The sequence below is a fragment of the Microplitis mediator genome, chromosome 8 (genome assembly GCF_029852145.1).
Source record: "Microplitis mediator isolate UGA2020A chromosome 8, iyMicMedi2.1, whole genome shotgun sequence".
In the NCBI taxonomy this organism is placed as follows: domain Eukaryota; kingdom Metazoa; phylum Arthropoda; class Insecta; order Hymenoptera; family Braconidae; genus Microplitis; species Microplitis mediator.
Genome location: NC_079976.1, coordinates 836,321 through 848,067, shown reverse-complemented (window position 1 = coordinate 848,067; position 11,747 = coordinate 836,321). Strand labels below are relative to the sequence as shown.

The 11,747-nt window shown below is 34.0% G+C and overlaps 3 protein-coding genes across 3 annotated transcripts; 1 reads left to right on the top strand and 2 right to left on the bottom strand.

The window, feature by feature from the left end:
- Positions 1 to 475: 475 nt before the first annotated feature.
- Positions 476 to 2,237, bottom strand: LOC130673497 (ataxin-3-like). The gene is made up of 5 exons (XM_057478518.1): positions 2,187 to 2,237; positions 1,943 to 2,107; positions 1,722 to 1,858; positions 1,470 to 1,624; positions 476 to 1,290 (listed from the first exon to the last, which is right to left on the bottom strand). Exons 1-5 carry the CDS (start codon positions 2,208 to 2,210, stop codon positions 710 to 712), a joined length of 1,062 nt encoding a protein of 353 aa, XP_057334501.1. The 5' UTR covers positions 2,211 to 2,237; the 3' UTR covers positions 476 to 709.
- A 346-nt stretch (positions 2,238 to 2,583) lies between these two features.
- On the top strand, positions 2,584 to 8,863 carry LOC130673490 (uncharacterized). The gene is made up of 3 exons (XM_057478509.1): positions 2,584 to 5,890; positions 5,961 to 6,075; positions 8,507 to 8,863. Exons 1-3 carry the CDS (start codon positions 2,822 to 2,824, stop codon positions 8,686 to 8,688), a joined length of 3,366 nt encoding a protein of 1,121 aa, XP_057334492.1. The 5' UTR covers positions 2,584 to 2,821; the 3' UTR covers positions 8,689 to 8,863.
- LOC130673493 (uncharacterized) lies at positions 8,852 to 11,703 on the bottom strand. Its single transcript, XM_057478514.1, has 5 exons — positions 11,560 to 11,703; positions 11,170 to 11,374; positions 9,896 to 10,025; positions 9,490 to 9,821; positions 8,852 to 9,415 (listed from the first exon to the last, which is right to left on the bottom strand). Exons 2-5 carry the CDS (start codon positions 11,365 to 11,367, stop codon positions 9,314 to 9,316), a joined length of 762 nt encoding a protein of 253 aa, XP_057334497.1. The 5' UTR covers positions 11,368 to 11,374; positions 11,560 to 11,703; the 3' UTR covers positions 8,852 to 9,313.
- Between the last annotated feature and the right edge of the window lie 44 nt (positions 11,704 to 11,747).

The following is an 11,747-nucleotide window of genomic DNA, read 5'->3' as shown; positions in this document are numbered from 1 at the left end:
ATATTTTTTTTTTTATAATTCACCGTCTAAAAGAAAATCCAAAAATTATTAGACGTCAGCTAACTTCAGTATCATGCTAACTTCAGTATCATATAGAATCCTTCTTCTTATTGCCTTCAGAAAATCTATAGAAAATCCATAGAAAATCGATGAAAAACCAGAACCTGTTACTTTTTTCAGAAAATCCCATGAAGAATAAAGTCTCTATTCTCTATAAAAAATTTATGAAAAATCAGGACTCACTGACAGGCTGCTGTGTCCGATTTTAAATGACGCGAGCTTCAAATTTACATTTTTTACTCCACAGCTAATTATTGACAATAGAAATATATATTAGACATCTAGGCAGTATTTATATATTTATTCATTACCGCTTTGGTAAATTAAATAAAAAAAAAATTTGTGAATTATAAAAGTATATACTTTATTTATTAATTAATATTTATTTAAAATTCAATTGCTATAATACATAAAATAAATCCCAATAATTAATAATATTTTATAATAACTTTCAGTTTAATTAATTAATTGGAAAAATTTTCATGACCGTTAACAATTATGTTATAATAATAATAATCAATAGTAATGATAATGATAATAATGTAAGAAAAAAAGTATTGACCTTGATTTTGTTCGTGAATAATAATAATAATTTTCGAAACTCGGGTATTAAATTTAAAAAGAAAAAGTGAAGAAATTAAAAAAAATGTTAAGTATTTAATTGAGACTCGTTTCCGGATCTTGAGAGGCTGCCCAGGTACGCGAGACGTCTCCAGCGCAAGTCGTCGGGATCTGGAGTAGTTGGAGCGGTGACGCATTCCAGACTCAGCTGGAGAGCCTTCCTAAGCTCATCGTCCTCCTCTTCCTCTGGCGGCGTCTGCTTTGAATTTGAATCCAGTTTCAGTCTCAGTTTGAGAGATTTCTCAGTGTCGTCGTCGGTGTCTTGGAGCGAGAGCTGAAGCGCTTTTTTCAAATTCGCCGCGTCGTCGTATCCGTCGTCGTCATCTTCTACGGTGATGGGTATTATTCTTTCTTTAGATTTTTCTCCTGACGATGACGCCGTGAATGAGTTGAGCGAAGAAGCAGGAACCTGGACACGACCAAAAGCAGCAACTGCTTGCTGAATTTTTTCCCGCTCATCCTCTGCCGCAGTTCCCAATCTGTAGCCCACAGACTCCGGTTTAGTGACTGAAGGTCTAGATTTACTGGCTGTCGTTACTGGGTTTTTTAGCAGCACGTCGTCGGCTGTGCATTGGGGGAGATCTCCAATTACTATAAAAATTGAGTAACCTGGTGCCCAAAAAAAAATTTTCCATTAATTTTTTTATTTTTTCAAATCCTGCCGCGGTTTGATTCAAAGTTTAATTCACCACCAGCTCGCAAGTACTTTTTATCATTTGCGCGCGACTTTTAAAAATTATAAAAGTCAACCAGAACCCTGATAAATAATAAAAATAAAGAATCAATACCTTCTTGAAGTAACTGTGCAATGAACATAGACAAGTAGGTGTCAGAAAGCAGCTGGGGTCCACTCAACACGGAATTTAAATTGAACCACTGGTTCCCCAGCTTGCGTATCGTGAACCAGTGCCCTTTGTAATTACATATATAAGCTCTCATTTGTCTGTAAAAAAAATGATAAATTACCCAGGTGTATTGTGTTCATCAGCAAAGAAAGAAGACAGTGAACTCAAATCGCGATTAAAAAAGTAATAACCTACGAAGGATTATCTTGTGCAATAAGTGCTGTTGGTTCGGTGCTATTGTAAGGTATCAACTCAAGGCCCCAGACTTTAAGTGCACTGCTTATCACTTGGACAGAAAAATACCCGCTGTCGTCCATGTTCTCTGACGGTTGCTAAAAAAAATTATTGTTTAGAATCAGGAAGTGGCCTCAGAGCTGCCGACTACTGATCAAAATTACTATCAGGTTGATTGGTACCTGCATGAATCGCCTGTAGTCGTCAGAGTCGACTCCGGACTCGGCCATTCGCAGTCTCTCCTCTTCGTCCATCTGCTGGGCCAGGTTTGCCAGGTCGACGGCGTTGAAATATGGCCCCTGGAGCAGCGCATTCAGACAATGTTGGGCGCACAGGTATCCCTCTTGCTAAGACAGTAAATAAATATACACTTGTACTGATGACTGTGATGATGTTGATGGACCTGCTGATGGAAAAGCTACGTACCTTTTCATGAAAAATACTCTCCATGTTTATCAGGTAATCAGTCAGGTTTATTACCAGAACAATTTATTATATATTTAATATTTATATTATTTATTTATCTAGAATTAACCACAAAAAATATATCAGCACAAACGTCATCCATAAAAATATTTTTGTTGCATATAATGTGCACTCGGTCATCCACAAGCTACGGAAATTATCTAGACATAGATCATGACAGGAAAAATAACTATTGCGTATAATTGGGTCACTCGGTTTGTGGAAACCGGAAACTCTAGGTGGCGCGTAGGGCGCGGGTTAATTCAAGTGACGTTCAGCAGAATGAGCTACCAGTTCAAGCTGTGCTCTTTTTTTTTCAAATAAAAAAATAAAAAGAATGAATCGCTTGATAAGTTATCGATCCTAGTCTCGGAGCTCCGAGTTCTCGGAAATTTGCGATATATATATATATAAATATAAGATTATAATCAGGAGCGAGTAGAAAAAGTAGTGGCTCCATGACAGCACGCAAGTGTCAAAGGTTTTAAATATTTTTTTATCAGTTAACGAGTCTGTGACATGAACAGTTGCTTCGAAACGTGAACAGGATCCTGGTCCTGGTTCAAATCCTGGTATTGATAAAATAAATAATTAAAATGGTACGAATTATTCCAGTGCATAATTTCCTGTCGCAAAATGTCGGGCAGATTGAAGAACCAACGGCATCATGCACCGCGAACATCATGGACCAAGACCTGCTGCTGCTGGCGCTGTCAAGTCACTGCGTCAAAGTCTACGGGCTGGCAAGCAACCAGCACAAGCTGCTGACAATCTTCCCCACGGTGGACCTGGTCCAGGAGCTGGTGCACTCGGACAAGGGGAATTACGTCGCTACTCTGGAGTCCAAGAGCTCGAGAGACGGCGCGGGTGTCAACAACTTCGTGCGGGTTTACATAAACTGGGAGATGGCAGGCAACCAGAACCAGGCGATGAGAGCCAGGATTGCGGGACGAGTGACTCCGAGTCTCAACAGGAGCCTCAATAGTCTGGAGATGATTGAGCTGCCTCTCAATCGACAGCCGAGCAAGATCGCCTGCTGCCAGACCACGGGGAACTTGCTGGTGGTGATGGAGGACGAGGCTGTCATTCACGAGCTCAAAGTCGAGACTCAGCAGACCTCCAAGCACAAATTTTTGGACTTTGAAGTAAGACCCTGGTCAATTAGATTCACTTTTAGTCCTAGTCATGTTGAATTCGCGGAGGAGTTCATCTCCGTGATGAATTCCTCGTACTTTATGCTGATACGCCTGACCAATAGATTCCACGATGACAATTTTATTTCTGATCGCAGCGTTGATAAAATAAACATCAACAGGAGCAGACGGCGCTCACATCAAAATAGTTTAATTAGAGACGTTAGTCTAGTAACCAATAATAATAATAATAATAATAATAATAACAATAATAATAATAATAGTAATAATAATAGCAGCGAAGAATCAAAAGCCAGAGTAAAGAAAGTTGATTTCACAAAATCAATCGTCAACGAACGCGATTACATCGACTGGGACCAGCTGGTTCTCAACGAAGCTGATGAACTCCAACGAATAAAGTCACTGGGTCTTGTAAGCCTCGGAGACGATGAAGACAAAAATTTTAACGTCTGCTTGCCTTCAGTGAGGTCTGACCACTCTCAGAGCCACTACATCCTGGACCCCCCGATCTTCAGAGCCGCGGAGATAAGCGCCGTGGTCACAACGAGGTCGAATGAAGATGGCTGGTCCGAGAATTACATAATCGAGCACTTGCTGAGACTGAAGATAACCGAGGCCTCTGCTCAAGACATCGGGACCGAGTACTTTACAAGTTCGATATTGAAACCTTCGTACAAACGACAGAAGACATCGATAAGTAGCTTTAAAAAGTCATTACTCAGGTCCACGAAGTACAATATATTTAATGGAGTGACTTGCCTGATCTGCACGACCCAGGAGGGATATCTTTACAATTTCGCACCCTCTAGTTGCGAGGAGGTGTCATTTGATGTCAGCAATTGCCAGATTTACCCGTTCACGGCACCGGTAATCCACGTGGCGCTAGAAAATACTGCACTGCACGCGCTGACTGAAGCCGGACTGGAGTCCTACACACTGAGGATCCAAGGTCTCTTCAAAACTGATGATCTCCAAGTGGGATCGGGTCTCACTGATGCGGGACCGGTTTCCCTGATAGGTCTGAGACCTTTTCTGGGTGTTAAAAAATTATTGCACGCTTCTAAATGTCTTGTGCTGCTTGCCAGTGATGAAGACACTTGGACATTTTACTCTCTGAATTTACCGAACGCTGAAGATGTCTATCACGACATACTGAGCGCGGCTAATAACCACAAGACGACAAGTCCTAGTACTTATAAGCACTTGCTAGGAGAAGCCAACGCCGTGCTGAGACTCGCTAAGGAGATGATTTATTACACCTCCGACGCGGCGTTCTTCAGCAGCATCAACGACATGTCGAAAAGCCACCTGGACAACTTGTATCGTCAGTCTTGCGCGCTGTTGGCTGACCACTACATGTCTTCGGAGTCTCCAATGGATTGGAGTCGCAGCACCTGGTACTACAGCCTGGCAGGACTTAAAGCTCACGATGTTCTGTCTAGGGAAGACGTCCAGCGTGCTCCGGGGATGGTTACGTTTGTGTCCGAGTGTCTGCTGAATCTACAAGCTGGGACGGAAGCTGACACTCTGTTCCAGGAGCACAATATCGTTGAGGTTTTGGTCAAAGCTGAAAAAAGTGATCTGTTGAAACTGATACTGGCAAGTCCAGTTCTCCGGGAGTATGCGACAGACAAACTGATAAATGTCATATCGACTTGGGAGCCAGATGACATGACTTGGCTGTCTCTGGTGCTGCTCTACACTCAGGCGGACAGACAGCATCAAGCTGAACGTGCTCTGGAGCCTATTTCTGACAGATTCATCATGGAGAAGATACTTGCCAACTGGTCCTGGTTGTTTGACGTCATCAGCGCGAAGAAAAGCAACGCGATGCCGACTTTCTCGGAGTTTGCTAGCACCCTGATGAGACTTAAGCTCAAAGTCTTTGCCGAAGTGCTGAGTAAAATTGTCGAGCGAGATGCTTTGACTCTGGACCAGATGATTCAGATTTTCTTGGCGTATTTGCCTTCACGTGTTGGCAGAGACGGAAGAATTGCCGGGAATGCGCTGCAGCTCTGCTTGGAAACTTATCTCCAGAGTTACTATCAAGAGGAAAATAATTTGAAGAGGGGAGATGTCGACCTGGCGATTGTCGAAGCATTCAAAATACTAGTGAGATCTTATTTAGCTGAACTCGCACAAACAAACGGAGTTAAGCTCAACGCTGATAGTCAGATACTGTTTGGAAAATCCAGGCCCCGCTTTCTTGACCACCCGCTGCTCTACGCCAAGGACAAGTTTAAAATCAAGACCAAGGAAAGACTCCCGAGGGTGTCTGATGATTCAAATGAAAGTTATCGCGAAAGTATTAGGTCTGAAGTTGCTAAGCTCCAGGCTCTGCTGGCCAGCGGATTCCTTCCTGCCGAGTGCTATCAAGAGGTCGAGCACTTCCTGGAGAGCCAGAAGATAGAAGGCAGCTTGTCGTTCAAAGTTCTCTGCGCTCGTGACACTGACCAGGGGATCCAGATGCTTGCTGACGAGTGTCCCCAAGTTTTGCTTGATTACGCCAAAGTAAGTGACTTTTTTTTTCTAATACTTGACTGGTTTTTTATATTTATATTTATTGATTTATGTGTTACAGGATAAATATACCAAAGAATCGGACTGGAAGTACTTTATACAATTTTTGCTGAAGAAAATGCTTGATAATCAAAATAATAAAAGTATTTATTGTGTTTATGATGATTTATTAAGAGGTAAATTTTATTTTTATCAATTTTTGTACAAAAATTTTATTCATTTTTTTTTTTTATCATGAGATCTTTGAGTTGACGAAAAAAATTATTAGGCCTCACTATTTTTATAAATTTTGGTTTTATTAAATCAGTTGAGAATTTTAAAAAATTAAGTTTTTACTCCACAAAATCTCATTTTTAAAAACTACCGGATTCAAATTCTAGATCAAATAAAATTTTCGCAGCCGAGTGATTGATAAAAAATTTTTTTGAATTTACAAAAACGACAATTCAAACAACAAAAATTTTATCAACTTTTTTTTTATCATGAGATCTTTGAGTTGACGAAAAAAATTATTAGGCCTCACTATTTTTATACATTTTCGTTTTATTAAATCAGTTAAGAATTTTAAATAATTTATTTTTTACTCCACAAAATTTCATTTTTAAAAATTACCGGATTTAAATTCTAGATCAAATAAAATTTTCGCAGCCGACTGATTGATAAAAAAATTTTTTGAATTTACAAAAACGACAATTCAAACAACAAAAATTTTATTAACTTTTTTTTTATCATGAGATCTTTGAGTTGACGAAAAAAATTATTAGGCCTCACTATTTTTATAAATTTTGGTTTTATTAAATCAGTTAAGAATTTATTTTTTACTCCACAAAATCTCATTTTTAAAAATTACCGGATTTAAATTCTAGATCAAATAAAATTTTCGCAGCCGAGTGATTGATAAAAAAATTTTTTTGAATTTACAGAAACGACAATTCAAACAATAAAAATTTTATTAACTTTTTTTTTATCATGAGATCTTTGAGTTGACGAAAAAAAAATTATTAGGCCTCACTATTTTTATAAATTTTGGTTTTATTACATCAGTTAAAAATTTTAAATAATTTATTTTTTACTCCACAAAATCTCATTTTTAAAAATTACCAGATTCAAATTCTAGATCAAATAAAATTTTCGCAGCCGAGTGATTGATAAAAAATTTTTTTGAATTTACAGAAACGACAATTCAAACAATAAAAATTTTATTAACTTTTTTTTTATCATGAGATCTTTGAGTTGACGAAAAAAATTATTAGGCCTCACTATTTTTATAAATTTTGGTTTTATTAAATCAGTTGAGAATTTTAAATAATTTATTTTTTACTCCACAAAATCTCATTTTTAAAAATTACCAGATTCAAATTCTATATCAAATAAAATTTTCGCAGCCGAGTGATCGATAAAAAAATTTTTTTGAATTTACAAAAACGACAATTCAAACAACAAAAATTTTATCAACTTTTTTTTTTATCATGAGATCTTTGAGTTGACGAAAAAAATTATTAGGCCTCACTATTTTTATAAATTTTGGTTTTATTAAATCAGTTAAGAATTTATTTTTTACTCCACAAAATCTCATTTTTAAAAATTACCGGATTTAAATTCTAGATCAAATGAAATTTTCGCAGCCGTGATTGATAAAAAAATTTTTTTGAATTTACAGAAACGACAATTCAAACAACAATAGTATATTACACATCGAGGGAAGTAAAGTAAGAAATGTCTCAGATCACATGTAATTGTTGGCCGAGGCGAAGCCGAGGTCAACAAACATGTGATCTGAGGCTTTCTTATTTACTTCCCGAGGAGTGTATGCTATTTTTCTCCTCGACGGAGGCGGAAAGCGGCAACTTCGTTTTGCACAGCGGGACGAAAGTTGACGCTTTCCGCCCGTCGAGGAGAAAAAATTTTATTAACTTTTTTTTTATCATGAGATCTTTGAGTAGACGAAAAAAATTATTAGGCCTCACTATTTTTATAAATTAATTTTGGTTTTATCAAATCAGTTGAAAATTTATTTTTTACTCCACAAAATCTCATTTTTAAAAATTACCAGATTCAAATTCTAGATCAAATAAAATTTTCGCAGCCGAGTGATTGATAAAAAAATTTTTTTGAATTTACAGAAACGACAATTCAAACAAAAAAAATTTTATTAACTTTTTTTTTATCATGAGATCTTTGAGTGGACGAAAAAAATTATTAGACCTCACTATTTTTATAAATTAATTTTGGTTTTATTAAATCAGTTGAGAATTTATTTTTTACTCCACAAAATCTCATTTTTAAAAATTACCAGATTCAAATTCTAGATCAAATAAAATTTTCGCAGCCGAGTTATTGATAAAAAAATTTTTTGAATTTACAGAAACGACAATTCAAACAACAAAAATTTTATCAACTTTTTTTTTGTCATGAGATCTTTGAGTTGACGAAAAAAATTATTAGGCCTCACTATTTTTATAAATTAATTTTGGTTTTATTAAATCAGTAAATAATTTATTTTTTACTCCGCAAAACCTCATTTTTAAAAATTACCAGATTCAAATTCTAGATCAAATGAAATTTTCGCAGCCGAGTGATTGATAAAAAAATTTTTTGAATTTACAGAAACGACAATTCACATCGCACAGACCTTGTCAATGAGAGGATTAAAACGTATTTTACCAAACGACAGTCTACATATATTACAACAGTACATTGACACAAGTAACCAAGTGGTACACGCAGATTATATCAAGACGATGATTATCGGCACTGGTCAGCACCTTCTATGCAATATTAATTTCTAAATTAATATTATTTTCTGTGATTAATAAACTAATTTATTAACAAAAATATATCAAATTATTAAATGAAGAAAAAAAAATAAAAAAAAATATTTAATAGAAATTTATAATATTTATTAATTGTAATTTATCTAAAGTTACTGAGTTTAATAAAGTTTACGTGACATTTAAATAATTATAGTATTTCATTGTCGCCAGTCGATTACATCAAATATATATAATATATATATACTATTACAATAAAAATAAAATCGTAAAACTAAATATAATAAAATAGAGTATAAAACATTTAATTAAAAATATATCAATAGCAAAATGGACGGATTTTTTTCACATGTCAACATCTAACGTACATATAATTTGTACATCATCATTAATTATCTACAATAATTTTAATTAGATAAAAGCACTTTAGTAATTAAAAATTAATTAATAAAATCGTGCGTTTGTTACTTTAATTAAATTCTTAATAATAATAAAAATTATCTAAAATAGATAAATGGACGGCCTCGTGATTTGGATCACAATTTCAACGTATAGTTTTTTAATTTTTAATAATTAATAATTACTGACAACATTTGATGCTGTCTCATAAAATTTATCAAACGTAAACATCACTCGTGAGTTATTAATTAACGGGCATTGTCGACACGGTACTGTGGGGTGTTGTCGGACGTGAACCAGCGATTGAGTGCGTTGTTGATGCGTTCAATGATTGCATTGTTCCGATCTGTAATTAATTAATTTATTAATTAGTTTATTTATTTACTATTAATTAGTGATATTAAAAATAAAATAAATTACTCGTAAATGAGCCAAATCTTCAAGACGCGTGAGATCAGACAGTTCGATGTACAGAGTGTGGACAGTCAGCCATCCGTAGACAGAGAAGCAGAGGAAAAACAACCAGAGCAGACATATCATGATATTGTAAGCGAATATCATGTCGTTCACGATACAGAAGAACAAGTAAACCAAAAAACGGAAAACTGTAAATATCCCAAAGCAGTAGAGCCATGGAATCATCCGCCTCTCGTACTCCTTCCTCAGGGCGTTTATTAAAATCACGGATGTCACCAGCAACGCGATGCTCCCCAGCAGGGAAAACAATGCGCCGACAATCAGCGCGTTCCTGACTATTGAATTAAAATTTTATTGGTGATTATTATTATTATTTATCTGGTGAGTTATTAGTTGAATAAATACTTACTGTGTTTGTTGCCAACGTATACAAATTCATATGAAATTATGTAGTATCCGAAATGTGTTGTACCTGGTGCAGCTTCATGGAGACAGTAGACGTCAAATATTGATGTTGCTATTGTAAAAATAGCTAATAGCTACAAATAAATTAATTACTAATTATAAGTAATTATTAATTGGAGATTATTGATGAGTGTGAGTGTAGCGGACATCAGACAAATTTAAAGTTATTAATAAATAGTAAATAATTAATAAAATTAAATTTTTGAAAAATACGCATTTAAAAAATTTTGGAATTAATAAGTGCATTTTTTCGAAATATAATTTTTTAAATTATTTACTCCATTTACTTATAGATTTTAATTTGTCTGATGTCTGCTACGTTCATGATATGATCCTGAAGTTAGCAGACAGTTGAAAATTTTTGAATTTTCGTTTTAACGACTTAATTTAAAAAAAAATTAAAAATAAAAATATGCATATTTTGGAAATTTAAAAAACTACAGGCACAATTTTTTCAAATATTTTTTTTTTATAATTTATCATCTAAAAAAAAATCCAAAAATTATTAGACGTCCGCAAACTTCAGTTTCATTTCATGATACTAAAGGTGAGTGTTAATGTAGCAGACAATAGACAAATGTAATATTATAAATAAATAGAATAAATAATTTAAAAAATTATATTTCGAAAAAATTCACTTATTAATTTCAAAGTTTTTTAAATGCGCATTTTTTTATCAATTATTTACTCTATTAATTTATCATTTTTAATTTGTCTGATCTCTGCTACATTCACATTCATTACTAAAGTTAGCGGACGTCCGATACTTTTTGGATTTTTCTTTAAACGATATATTATAAAAAAAAAAATATTTCAAAAAAATGCACTCATAGTTTTTAAAATTTCCTACATGTGCATTTTTTTAGTTTTTTTTTTTTTTTTTAAATTTAATTGTTGAAAAAAATAATCCAAAAATTGCTAATTGTCTGCTAACTTCAAAATCATGTTAATTTATGATCCTGAAGTTAGCCGACGTCTAATAATTTTTGGATTTTATTTTAGACAGTAAATTATAAAGAAAAAAAATTTGAAAAAATTGCACCTGTAGTTTTTTGAATTTTCTACATGTGCATTTTTTGATTTTTTTTTTTTTTTGAAATTTAAATGTTCAAAATAAGATCCAAAAATTTTTACCTGTCTGCTAACTTCAGGATCGTGTTAATTTCAGGATCATTTACATTCACACTCATAGATTATTGATGATAATTTAAAACTTACAAAACTAAAGACAGCAGTCAGCATAGCAGTTCGTTGTATATCCAGGATATATGGTCTAGTTAAAAGGGGTCGTTGGTACCAGGGTATTTTGACACTTTTGACAGACCTTGATGATCGTAAATTAGCACTGCTGCGTGTTGTTACATGTGAGTATATTGATGGTGTACCCATACTTGGTGATTTCTTACCGTAATTCATCGTTTACCTGCAATCAAACCAAAAACTCATCAATAAAAATTTATATTCACCAGATAATATATTTAATTAATTATATTAAAACATTAAATTCATTTGTAAACAATGGCACGCCCTGTCAAAAGTAAATTATAAATTTAAAAGAAATTATTTATTTCAAATATTCAAAAATAAAAATAATTATCACGAACTTACGGTTTTAAAATTTAATTTTACGTCAATTAATTAAATTATTTAAATAAAAATTAATTTATTTGTTATTACGGATTACTAACGCGGACACACCTAAAATAACATGTAATTGTAATCATGTATCAAAACTGAATCATGACCGGCCATTTTGATTATTTAAAAAATAACTCAGCAGATGGCGCGAACTTTTG